The sequence below is a fragment of the Talpa europaea genome (genome assembly GCF_964194135.1).
Source record: "Talpa europaea genome assembly, chromosome: 1".
Taxonomy (NCBI): domain Eukaryota; kingdom Metazoa; phylum Chordata; class Mammalia; order Eulipotyphla; family Talpidae; genus Talpa; species Talpa europaea.
Genome location: NC_140073.1, coordinates 56514109 through 56528151, shown reverse-complemented (window position 1 = coordinate 56528151; position 14043 = coordinate 56514109). Strand labels below are relative to the sequence as shown.

Here is a 14043-nt window from a genome sequence, read left to right as displayed (position 1 = left end):
AGGTTGCATTCTTAAGTGAAATTTTATGTAGAATAAATTCTTAGAATTGACTGTCAAGGGATGTATATGTTAACATTTTAATAGAAAGCATCAAATTGCCCTTTATAGGCGTTACACCGAATTAAGTATTTATTTTCTGTTATGTTAAATAGTGTTAAGAGCTCATAGGCTGTTTGTTTAGTCAGATAAATCTAGGTCTGGATTCTAACTTTGCTCTAGTTAGATGAGGGATTTGAGAGAGATACTTCAGCCAGCTTACTAACTTCTAAAAAATAACTTTTATTTTGAAATAATTTCCAGAAGAGCTGCAAGGATAATATAGATAACTGTATATTTTACTCACATTCACTAGTTTTTAATATTTTATCACATTCGTAAATTCTGTATGTGTATATGCTTTTCTTTGGAGACTGAACGGCATGCATACCTCGTGCCTATTTGTAATTTATATCCTTTAATACATCAGTGTATTTTTTTACTAAGAACAAGGATCTTTCATTACACATCCATCAGCTTGCCAGGTTTTTTCAAATTGTGGCACATGAAGTGGTACTATTTGTATAATGCTATGGGTTAAGTGATTTTTTTTTTTTTATTTGTAATTTTTCTTGTCTGTAAAACTGCCCTTTGTAGATGTGAATGGTAAGAGGATTATATGATTTCTTCATGTGAAAAGTATACTACAAACCTAGCTATGTAGTGTCAGCTTTTATTTTTATAGCTCCTGTTTTCATATCTTCTTGTTTTCTGTTATTGTCAAATGAGTATCTTTATGTTAGACATACAGTGTTCCAGGTTAGCTGTTTTCTGTATGATTTCTGCTTACAGTTTCAGGCTCAGGAATGACTTAAAAATATCTAACATTTTGTAACAATTTGTTCTCTGTTTCAATAGAAAGCCAGATGGGAATTCAGAGGGTAGATTTAATAACCAACTCACTTTTGTTTTTTCAAACAGGGCTGATGGAGTTATGAGAACGATGAACACAGAAAAACTCCTAAAAACTGTACCAATTATTCAAAATCAAATGGATGCCCTCCTTGATTTTAATGTAAGCTGACAACACAGTCTGTGTGTGTGTGTCTATTAGATAATGTCTATATTTACATTAGATCTACACAGTTATAAGCCATAAGCCTGTCTCTGTAGGCTGTCTCGTTAAGAACCGAATTGGGTGTTCAAGGGATGCAGACACTTAAATTTTTGATAAATATTGGTGACTTAAACTCCAAAAAGATTGAGCCACTCACTTGTCAACAGGTTCCTTCTTTTCTTCATCTTTATCAGCACTGAATAATGCCTTGATTTTGATAACGTATTGGCCTGGTGCTTCAAGAAATGACCTAATCTGATCATATTTTAATTTCCTGATAAATGAAATTAAACCTCTTTTCACATATTTTTAATTATATGTGTTTTTATTCTGTGAGCTGTTTTGTTGTTTGCATTATTATTTGGATTCTCTCAATGTAATGAGAATTGGCCTTGTTAGATATTCTGCAAATATATGTCAATTTGTTGCTTGCATCATTTACCTTTGTGCTTATGTTTTTCTATACCTAACAACAGGCTAATATTCATGTCTTAGATATTAATGTTACTTACAAAAGAACTTAGTTAATTTGGTTTATCTTTTTGATTTAGTCCATGAGATAAAACTAAAGATATATCCAGTATTCTTGTTTAATAGACACTATTCTTTTTACATTGTAATTTAATAACAACAAATAATGATTATTTCTGTTAGGTACTACTGCAATCTAGGCTATTTTCAATCACTCTGTCACTTAATTCTCCCAGTAACTATGTATGAAGTAGAAATAATATATTCATAACTATTTTGAAGGTGAGTTTGTTTGTAATACAGTCAATCCCTACATTTCAGTAGTTCAGCTTAATTTTTTTGGCTTTATAGTGGTGTGAAAGGGATATGCTTTTAGTAATACTGTACATTAAATTTTGATTTTTGATCTTTTCCTGACCTAACAATAAGTGGTACTGTAATTTTGTATGGTGGCAGTGGCAGTCCTAGCTCCTCATTACCCCTTCACCTCATCAAGAGGATAAACAACCCATACTTTCCTAAGTTTTTTGTTGCCAGTGTTTTTGAATATTGTGTTTTGTTATTTTCATATCCTCTCAAGTCTACAAAATGCCCATCTGTGTTTGAGAAAATTCAGCACTTTATAATAAAATAGACTTTGGGATAAATTATTTTGCTTAACTGTAGCTATTATAAGTGTTCTTAGCAGATTTAAAGTAGGTTAGAGTAAGTTATGATGTTAAGGAGGTTAGGTGTATTAAATGCATTTTGACTTAATGATGTTTTCAACTTACAGTGGGTTTATGCAGATGTAACCCCATTGTAAATTGAGGAAGATTTGTATTGGGAAAAAGAAAAACTGATATATCATCTATTTAATTAAGCTCAGTGCCTTGCTGATTGTAGTAACCATTTAATAAATACTTTGTAATTTAAACATGTTGAGTGAATCCTTCATGATTTGAAGTGAATTTCTACCTAGGAATTGACTTTATTTTGCAATTAGAAGTATTTGAAGTTGAAATGAACTTAAAATTAATTTCAGCTAGCCTAAGAATATTAAGAGTTAAAGTAGATAACATTTGTTCTAATTTCTCATTTGTGAACTAAATTAACTGTTGTAGGATATTTGTTTGCTTTTGACTTCATTGTGAATCTGAACTCTGGTTTATACTAACTGTAACTGATGCAGGAAATGTCTTTTTCCCTAATACATCCAAGTATTTTACTTCACTGCATTTAATTTGATGGAAGTAATTGTTACTTGAAACATAAGATTAGCTAATATTTTCTCTTAATTTTTCCCCAGGTTAATAGCAACGAACTTACAAATGGAGTAATAAATGCTGCCTTCATGCTCCTGTTCAAAGATGCTATTAGACTGTTTGCAGCATACAATGAAGGAATTATTAACCTCTTGGGTAAATATTGGTTCAGCTTAATCTTTTTTATTTCTTGTCTTTTGTCTTGTGGGTAAATAATAATTGACTTTTTACTTAAAATTGGCTGAAATTTAGTGAAATATATTCGTTCATTGTAATAATTTGAGATTTTTTTGTCTGATTATATGTATCTATAAAATGAGCTGTATATTTTCAAGATACAGCTGTTTTTTCTGTCAGATTTATTATTTTTTGAAATACAAAATCCCTTAATAATTAAGTTGTAATTTTTCTGTCCCAGCAAAACCTTATTTTCTCACAGGTTACTACTCTAAATAAACTAAGTATAAATTGGTGTTTTCTTCTATGCTTAATTTTTATATTGTTTTAAGTGCATTAATATTTTTAAGCATGCTAAAAAGCATTTTGAGGCATTTTTGGAATGTGTGGTACTCTGTTGTGTATTCACTGTACATAAGGAATAGAATTAATTTTACCTAGAAATGCTAATTTTTTTTCCAGTGGGATTTGGATGGAGTAACAGGTAGCTCTCTGCAAAGGGCATTGGAGTGTCAAGTATCAGATATGTTTACTCCAATGTTTTTTTCTCCGTTACCCATTTTTTTTTTTTCTTAAGAATTTATTTAAGGCGCAGCGAACCTTTCCTGACTCACCCGCTGCTCCTCTCAGCAGTGTATTTCAGTCAATCTGCCTATTCTGCTCTCCACTCTGTCTCTGGTGAATCCTCTCACCCCTGATACCTCTGGCCTGTACCTCAGTTCTTACATGCATAAATAAATAAATCTTTTTTTAAAAAAAAGAATTTATTTAAGTTTGATTTTTTTTGGGGGGGAGGGGGGTGGGCTAGATTAACAAAACCTATACAGAAATACTTTTATCATTCCATGGAGATAAGGAAATTAAATTGGGACTTACTTTTTTTTACAAGTAAAAAATGAAGAGATTTCCTTTCTACAGAGTTTTGGGGAGGCATAGTCATCCACTCCATGATTAGTATCAAGTTGGCTTCTTACCGCTTTTTATATATTAACATTAAGTAAGCTTTTCAAGTGACATTTGGATAAGATAAAGGTGCCTTTTTTATTACTATATCAAGAAAAATTGAATATAGAAATTACTGCTTTTTAAAATGTATTAGAAGGTACGATATGTGTTGTACCTTTGTATTGCAAAGATGCAATATGTATTGATATGCAATTATATATTTAGGTAATTGTGAGGGAAGAAATATATACTATGAGTAAGATCAACTGGCTTTTCTATTTTTAATATAATAGCACCTCTAATTTGCTTTATATATCTAAGCTAATTTGACATTGATTTTTTTCTCTAAGATGAGTGTTCTTTGAGATAAATATATGATCTCTCTGGAATTATTAATCATTTTCCTTGGGTGTTATATTTTAATGTGAATAAAAGTGTTTTACATCTACTTTTGATAGAAAAATATTTTGATATGAAAAAGAACCAGTGCAAAGAAGGTCTTGACATCTATAAGAAGTTCCTGACTAGGATGACAAGAATCTCAGAGTTTCTCAAAGTTGCAGAGGTAAACTATCTTTAAGTGATTAGGTTTCTTAACTTGCTTTTTAGGCTTTAGGTGTGGATTTTAATGAAATCAGTGATTATCCCAGTGAAAGAAATGTCTTAAATATAGTAAGACATAAATTCAATCATATCCTTACATTGAATTCTATCTTGTGCATTGAATATGATATAGTATTGAATAAAATATCTCCGGGATATTTAATTCAATATTAAATATTGAACGTTTATCTATTTTTAAATTATTTCTCTATAAAAGTAAGTAGGTACACACATTGGTGGCAATGTTTTTTTATATTTGAATTAGGCATATTTTAGAAAATTCATTTTGTTAAATATGAATGTGAATATTCAGTATGAGTGAAAGTCTCATTTTTCCAGTTAGTCTTGCAACTGAGCCATGGTTTAAAATGTTTTTCTTCCCCCATAGAAGTCAATTTAATGTATTTTTGCTTATCTTTGGTTATGTAAGCCATGAAATATAAGTTATAGGGTAATGTAAATTTACAAATGTGTTCAAAAAATGATTTTCTAAATTTGGTCATAGAGGAATTTGTAATGCTTGTAGGTATTATCTTGCACAAAGGGCATTCTAAGAGTGTTTTTGTTTTGTTTTCCCTTTGTCTACTCTCTACCCATCTTACTAGGATAATTTGAAGTTGTCTTGCTTATGATGTATCAATTACATCAAAGTAGTAATCTGAAACTAGCAAGTTGGTGATTTTAAACTCTATTACCACTATGTTATTCTGTAAACGATGGAGAAGGATAGAATAGAATGACGACTTCAAAGAAAATAGCATCGTGTTATTAATCAACTGTTGTATGAAGTTTACTGATAGTAAATTTACTTTGGATTTAAAGTGTCTTTCAAGAAGTCAATGGTTTTCTCCATTTCTTTAGCATCAGTCACATACTACAAACAAAAGAAGGTAGTATTTATTCTGTGATACCAGTAAATCCTTTAAATTAACTTATAATTTGTTGACTTTTACCTTTGCATTTACTAGCTGTAATTACTGATTTAAGTTTTAAACCCTATTTACTTCCATATGTTCTGGTCTTACTCCAAGAAGGAATAGATCATCTGCTCATATGTTCTGAGAAATTGGATCCCTGCTCTAAAATAATATTTTAGGAGATTGTCTTGCAATTTCATTATGAAACTTTAGTTCTTGGAGTAAAGGTGCAAGTAAACTTTTCAAATGTGTTTGAATAGGACAAATGTATCAGTTATTAACAGTTAAGATCTTCGTATGAATAAGCTTGTCAAGTTTTCTACTGATACTGGCCCTTAAGTTGTGAAAAAGAAGAGTGATTAGAAAGTGAAGTATAGCCATTGGGAGGGAAAACAGTTTTTTAATTGGGATGGTAGAATAAGTAGCAACAGTTTTGATCTTTTTTTTTTTTTTTTTTCCTGGAAATTGACTCTCCCCTGAACAATATTGATGAAAATGTATTAGTATTACTTTGTGGAGACAGTTATATCCTAGTTAGACATCACTTGACTGGTGTATAACCTACTTTAAGAAACATAGGTTTTAAAAAATATTATCTGTGGTGATTGCCCAGGAAAGTTTATTTTATGGAGAAAGACATTCATTTTCATGAGGTGTGTTCCTTAACCGTTTTTTATGCCCAGGGGAACTTGTTCATGGTCATTCTTTCTCATTCTTATAATAGTAATTTTATCATTTGACATGGAAGTGATGGAGTCTTCAGATTGTGATGATAGCTTATATAAGTTCTCAAAAGTTGTGGCCAATTGGTAATTTAATAGTCCTGTTGAATTTCCAACTCCACCCTTCCTCTCACAATTTTTAGAGCCATCAAAGAACATTTAATCCCTTGAAAATGTTTTGAACAATATCTTTGGAGATTAAATATTCCTTTGACTTTAAACTTTAGAGAAGTTTCTCTAAAATATTGTTCATTGTACCAGCCATAAATATTTTCTAAATTTTATTTATAAAGCATCTTTAATTTTATCTATTAAATGCAATGTTCCTTCTTCTTAACAGCAAGTTGGAATTGATAGAGGTGACATACCAGATCTTTCACAGGTAAGTATATTGTTATACTATCAGTTCACTGCTATGTATTTCTAGGTGAGGAGGTCACAAGGTAAATAATACACAGTTTCTGCTGTTAAGGGAATCAGCGTAATTTTTCTTGACAAATTTGAACATTTTTGGCATATTGCTGATAGTTGTTTTACCATTAAGACCACATAAACTGATCTATCTACTCATTATATTTGTGAAGCTAGGTACTACTAGACCAGTTTCATACCTTTAATATCTCTCTTTCCCATCATCTTTTGTCTATAATAGGAAAAAATTTTAAAGATTTATTTATTTTTATTTATGCATGCACTGGGTACAGTCAGAGGTGTGGGAGGGTGAGAGAATTCACCAGAGCCAGAGCGGGGAGCAGAGCAGGCAGAAGGACCGAAGTACACTGCTGAGGGGAGGACCGAAGTACACTGACTGAAGTACACTGCTGAGGGGCGGCAGGAGAGGTCTGCGCACCATGTGGGGCCCTCCTCCAGTGTCCGGGGAGCAGCCGGGGATTGAACCCGGCGCTGCAGAGGCTGCGGGCAGCTTCGCAACCCAGCGCTCAACCGCTGCGCCACCGGGGAGGCCCGAAAAAAATTTTAGAAGTGAACTTACAGAAGATATTTTACAAATTTTTCACTTATAATATTGGTACATAGAATTATTTATGCAGGATTTATTTTTCCTACTTTAAACCTTTTACTTTGACTCTTTGGGTCAGGTAGGAGCCAAAGAGCTTATACCTTTAAATCAATATAAGCCTCAAACCATGATACTAAATTAAGAGAGCAGATTTTTTTTTTAAATCTAAGTTTAAGTCCTGCCTGTACCACTAACTAGTCCTGCAATTTGGAGAAGTATGGAGAAGTAACTCTCTATAATTTAGTTTGATCATTTCTAAAATGGAGATAGAGACATCTTACAGTAGCCGTGGTGGGGGAGGAGGGGCGTTTAAATATTTTGATACCTAAAAAGCACTCAGAACATTACACTCTCAATCAATGTTAGCTATTTATTATTGTTTTTTATCATCAAAAAAATTCTAGGAAAGAAACTTTATACCTATAGTTTTTCCTAGCTTTTCCTGTGCTTGTGTGTGTGTGTGTGTGTGTGGTTTTTGTTTTGTTTTTTTTTTTTTTAATTATGTCCCCTTCTAGTCATTGTCTTCCCTTCTGCACAAAAATCACTGTTTTAATGTCTGATAACATAAATGGAATCTTGCAGGTATTTATCTTTGTTTCTGGCTTTTTTTACTCCTCATAGTGTTTTGCAATCTTTCCACATTGTTGGTGATTTTTTATTGCTAAGTAGTTTTCCATGGTGTGAATTTACCAGTTTTCTTTATCCATTTTCAGAATGATGTACTTTTGGGTTGTTCTCAATTTTTTACTATTGTTAAGAAAGCTACTTAGAACATTATTGAACACTACTTTGCATGGGGAGAAAAGTTTTTGTCTTTTGAACTTCTTGACAATTAGGATTGGAATTGGGTAATGGTATATATAGTTAACTTTATGAAAAACATTCTGATCCTATTTCAAGGTAGACATGCTCCCATCAGCATTGTATGAGAATTCAGGTGTTCCATCAGATGTTAGTACTTAACTTTAGTCATTCTAGTGGTAAGAAGTTGTATCTTACTGTGACTTAAGTTTTTGCTTCTTTGGTGCCAGTCTTAATTTTCACTTAACAGTAACTATTCAAAAACAATGTTTGGATATTTTCTGTTGCTCAACAAGTATTTATTAAGTATTGATACATACTGAACAATATCTGTCAACTTTTAGGGTAGGATTTATTTAAAATTCAAAATAAGTTAAACATAAAATATTTTTAGGATCCTTTTAATGTTTCTTATTTTACATAGTCTCAGTGTTTATATTTTTGATAGTTTATTTTTATAACAAATTTTCTTGAAGTAACATCACATTATAACATGTAAGTTTCAGGTGTGTTTCGTTGAGAACATGTAAATATACTATGTTAATTTCACATTTCTCAATATCCCTTACTAAGTGATACTTATGTAATAAAAATCATACTGCCATTCTTAACACCATTGTTAATTAGTTCATAAGGAATATACCTATTTATTTTTGCTACTCTCTCATGTTACATGATAATGGATTTGTTTTGACTAATGGCCTGGTTATCCTGAAAGACTTAATATTTACAATTTCAGGCCCCTAGCAGTCTTCTTGATGCTTTGGAACAACATTTGGCTTCCTTGGAAGGGAAGAAAATCAAAGATTCTACAGCTGCAAGCAGGTAAAATATTTGTTGGGCAAAGAGCATGAGCTATGTTTCTGAGAGGATAAATAAATCTGGCTCAAATTTCCAAGTTATTTCACTTCTCTTTATCTTGACTTAATCACTTACAAAATGGGTTTAGTAACGATAGCAGTGTCATAATAGAACTGCTGTCAAGTATTAAAATGTGTTAATACGTGTGAATTTTTGGAATAGTTCCTCATCCTCAGTAAATGGAATTGTGTTCACAGTGTCAATATTTTTGTGGTATTGATTCATAAGGAATTTTGTCATTACAAGTACAAACTTGATAAAATTCATAATAGCTCTCTAAAGTGTGTAGTAGTAATTCTGGCACTCAAGCTTAGGATCAAATTTCATTAATTTTCTCTAATGCCAGTTCATGGAGGTGATTATTGGACATATTAGATTTTGATAAGTCTCATAGACTTTGAGGTGATTTCTATGACAAAGATCAGTTAGTCCAGCAAATTGAAAATAACACTTATCTTCTGTCAACCTTGTAACGTGATTTTAAGTAGTAACTTTAGCAATTTTTATATTTTCTTATGAAGATTTCCTTTTCACAGTAAGAAATATATGTGTGAACCTTCCTGCATTTTAGAATTTTTAATTGTTGTTTTAGAACTTATTTAGCAATAAAATTTAATTTGTAAAGGAAATACTTTTTAATTTCAATTTCATTCTTTGAATTTTCTAGTAGGTTTTTAAAAGTATAAGTAAAAATTATAATGCTCATTATCATTTGAGGAAGTCGTAAAAAATATAGCCAAGTAGGGCCTCCCCTGGTGGCGCAGGCGGTTGAGCACAGTGCTGTGAAGCTGTCCACAGCTTCTGCAGTACTGGTTCTATCCCGGCTGGCTGGCGAGGGTCCCACATGGCGCGGCAGACCTCTCCTGTCTCACCCGCTGCTCCCCTCAGCAGTGTATTTCATCAGTCTGCCTGTTCTGTTCCCCACTCCGTCTCTGGTGAATCCTCTCACCGTCCCGCACATCTGGCCTGTACCCTGGTTCTTGTATAAATAAATAAATCTTAAAAAAAAAAAAAAGAAATATATATATATAGAGAGAGCGCGTGCGCCAAGTAATTCAGACATATCAGTTTACCTCAAATATTTTTAGTATAAAATTTCTTGCATGTCTTACATTTTACACAATCTATTTTCTGAGTTACAGTGACTCATTTATAAACTTGAATTTACAGAAAATTTAAAAAGTGTTTTTGTCACGTGATTAGAGCAGAAATTAATGACATTTAGTGTATGATAAAAGGAAAATGAGTAAAGTCATTGAGGAGTAGTTTTCTAGCTTAATATTATTTACCACTTGTGCTTGTTTTGTCTAGAATGAACATTGGGTATTTAACATTGGGGTTTATAGTATGGATAAGGTTTTTATATTAATGGGAAGGAAGTGACTTGCTGTGAATCTGCCAGTGAAAGGTGATGCATTGTCATATATGTTTGGAAAGGGAATTCTAGTTTGTCAAAAGGTGGCAGAAGAAAGGAAGTGTCAGATGGGCCTGGTGACAGGAATGGACTTGATCTTGCTTTGAAGGAACCTGTGGTTCTCTGAGAATAACATCTTTGGGGGTTACTACAGGGGAAATAGACCTAGAAACAAAATTACCTCTACTCACGATTTAGTGTTTGGTAGTGCTGCCAGAACCCAGCCTGTAAATTAGTAGATTCATTTCATGTGAGAAGCATTGGTTCTGTACCTTGGGACTTGGAAGAGGCAGTGCCTGTCCCTCCCCTTTATTGTGAACCTTTCCAAAGTCTTGACACTTTTTCACAAACAAGGTATTGTGTGTGTAAATCCGCTAATTGCATAAATCCTCTAGGTCACTGAGTGAAGTATTTCATCTGAAGTACTAGGTTTGAGTCTATAAGTTAGACTCATAATTTATAGTGCCTATCCATGATAATGTTGACAGACCATTTCATGACTGGGTTGTAATATAAAATGTTTCTTAAAAAGCCAAATTATGTCTGTCGAAATTATTCTAGGGCTACAACACTCTCCAATGCAGTTTCTTCCCTGGCAAGCACCGGCCTGTCACTAACCAAAGTGGATGAAAGGGAAAAGCAGGCAGCATTAGAGGAAGAACAGGCTCGTTTAAAAGCTTTAAAGGTAGGTGTGTGCATTCCCTTTTCTTGGAAAAACAAGTACAGGTGTTCAACAAGTAAATGAACCCCTATTTAGACTAACTGTATTTAGTGCATAGTTATTCGTGTGAGTTGAATCTCAGTAGTCCTAATATTTAGCCTACTTTTGAATACTAATAAGACAGAGAATACCTTTCTACTCCCAAAACAAAATTGGAAAATACGTTTTTCAGAGGCCATACACACTCTGGGTTTCTGGATATCTCGTGGTCATTCCCTTTCTCCACAGGAGCAGCGTCTAAAAGAACTTGCAAAGAAACCTCATACCTCTTTAACAACTGCAGCCTCTCCTGTATCCACCTCAGCAGGAGGTATAATGACTGCACCAGCTATTGATATATTTTCTACACCTAGTTCTTCTAACAGGTAGGTGAAAAGGGTAAAGATCACCTTTGAATACGTAATACGTAGGTTTAAAAATGATGTATTTCAGATTTAGGTTACTACACTTGATATAGCCAAAAGGCCAAGAAGTGATAGATTTAGGTTAATTTATAATTTGTTAATCATAAATGTACGTAAGTAAGTGTTGGTAGTGGTATAATAACTAAATATAAAATGATAAGTTTATATTTTGCATATCTAGGAAACGGAAGATGATTAAATTACAAATTCATACTAATTGAAATGTTTGAGCAAATGATTCATCATATAAAAATTAATTATAATAAAACATTTTTGAAGTATCTTATGGTTCAAATCCCTTTTAGCTTGTGTGTGTGTACCATTGGGTATTAAGTGTTTTTAAAATGTCTGTTCCTTGATGTTAGCTCAGTAATCTGCAAAACAGTAAATTTAAATTGCCAGATTTCTGTGGTATTGAAGCCTACTAGACATCTGTAACTCCAGTAATCTGGTTGGCTAATTTAAACTTCTTAACAATGGAAATTTAATGTTACCAGGCAAATTAGAATAATGGACTTTTTGTAATCCTATCTTTTATTTATGGCTTTTCAAAGTAGAAGTTTGAGAGTCAGATCTGATTGACTCTTCATTCTGTTATTTTCTTAATTTGTTTTTTTGAACCTCAGTTTCCAAATGAGATAAGAGAAGATATGCTATAGGTTAGTGGTTCTGAATCCTTAGAAAGTATTAGAATCACCTGGAGGATTTATTAAACCACAGATTTCTGAACATTACTCTAGTTTCTGAATCAGTATTTATGGGTAAGGTCCAGTAACTTTCTGTAACAGGCTCTTCCTGGCTGACTTACTTAATTAGCACAGTGCTTAGCACATGGTAAATACTCCATAGAGAATGATGATTTCTTTGATTTTGTTGTAGTTACTGTTTATTTTACCTCATTTTTCAAAGATACTCCCTCCCATATGACTCCTGTCAAAGCTCAGTGTAACTTAACTCAGTTGCTGCCTGTTCTTTCAAGTCTTAATGAACAGATTTTTGTTGCATTTAGTTTTATGGACTTTTTGGAGCTTTATTGTTTTTGCTTTGTTTTTTTGTATCTTGTCTTCTTCAACCCCAGTAAAAGAACATGAACCTGTTAAGTTTCAAATTCTTCACTAGGTGATGCTGGAAAGAAGTCTGTCTTACGGAAGTTAGATTAAGAGGAAAGAAAAAGAAAAATACCAGATGGTCTCACTCATAGCAGGAATCTAGAAAAACTAAATAAGGGACCAGGAAAAAGAATAACTATAAGAAAGAAAAAATCAAAATCAACAAACAGCTATAAACCAGAGACACACTATGGGGAGGCGGGGAGCAGGGAAAGGAGGGTTGGGGACAAAATAAAGGGCGTGCAAATGTATGGGGAATAAAAAAATTTTAAAAAAATTAAAAAATAAAAAAGGTAGGCTTAGGAAATTAGTCAAACTTAAAAAAAAATAAAGGGAAAGAATAGTGAATGTTTGAGCATAAAATTGATTAAATGATTTGTTTGACCTTTTCACTTATACATATTAGTAGTAATAAAAGGCAAATATTATATTCTTTTATAGAATGCTTACTGTATATTTTTGTTCCCCCAAGCACTAAATTCATTTGCATCTTTATTTATAAAACTTTTTTAACATCTAAACGATGTGTCTTTGAAACTTGTTTTTGACTAAATGAAAGTTAAAGATTATGCTTTACATAAATGCTTCAATTTGTGGTAACTCTGGGATCTTTTTGTAAGTTTTTATTCTTTATCCTATAAAAAGTAGGGTGTAAGAAATATGTCCTATAAGTAATGTTACATAACTGGAGTTATATAATATGTGGTTTATTATAAATTTATATCATATCTTTTTAATTTTGTCCCAATATTTGTTGGTTTGTTTCAGATAATAAGCAATAAATGTGAGGTTAATGGGTGTTGGCAGGGTTATTGATAACTGCAATGTAATTGATGTTCTTTGTAGATTAAAAGTAAGAAGACAGATTTCCTTAAAAAAATTAAACCTACCAGGATGTTTTGTGTTTCGCAGTCATGTTTAGGATATTCCCATAAGGATTTCAGTATTTTCCCGGGGAAATCCTTTCTGAGGGGCTATTATTTGAATCCTTTGTAAACTGAAGATAGGTACTTGAACATTTATCCAGACCTCAGATAATACACTGTTGTGTGAGAGGTATGCAGTTGTTACCTTGCTGAAATTGTTCTTCCTTTGAGGTTTACATTTTTGGCACTTTTTCTCACTGGTGTTCGTAATGTTTTTATGTACTGAAGCAGAGGAGGGGAGTGGCTAGTAGCAAAATTTGCCTACTAAATAAACTACCTTTTCAAAATACTTTTCTAGCACATCAAAGCTACCAAGTGATCTGCTTGATTTGCAACAGCCAAGTTTTCACCCATCTGTACATCCTATGTCAAGTGTTTCTCAGGTAGCAAGTACATGGGGAGGTAAGCATTAATGAATTCTACTTTTGATGTTGTATTGGCATCTCGCGCCTCTTCCTGTGTTGTTTTACTTATTTGTGTAGTTTTGGTCACATTTATACATAAGAACTTTTAAAAAATGGCGGCAAAAGTAATTTTTTCCCTTGATATTTTTGTTTGTTTATAAACTTAATTTTGGAATTTGTGTTTGAGGTTTAATGAAGATAAAGAATCAAATG

The 14043-nt window shown here is 32.5% G+C and overlaps 1 protein-coding gene across 15 annotated transcripts in view; it reads left to right on the top strand.

Annotated features, from left to right (window-relative positions):
* Positions 1-14043, top strand: part of PICALM (phosphatidylinositol binding clathrin assembly protein) — a gene marked incomplete at both ends in the record, with an annotated part of 86114 nt that overhangs the window by 41893 nt on the left and 30178 nt on the right. For all 15 annotated transcript variants that reach the window (XM_084254090.1, XM_084254091.1, XM_084254089.1 and 12 more), the window contains 8 exons: positions 958-1051; positions 2853-2964; positions 4389-4495; positions 6513-6554; positions 8731-8816; positions 10828-10951; positions 11216-11352; positions 13725-13828. In XM_084254090.1, the coding sequence (XP_084110216.1) occupies positions 958-1051; positions 2853-2964; positions 4389-4495; positions 6513-6554; positions 8731-8816; positions 10828-10951; positions 11216-11352; positions 13725-13828 (806 nt within the window). The remainder of the gene's footprint in view (positions 1-957; positions 1052-2852; positions 2965-4388; positions 4496-6512; positions 6555-8730; positions 8817-10827; positions 10952-11215; positions 11353-13724; positions 13829-14043) is intronic.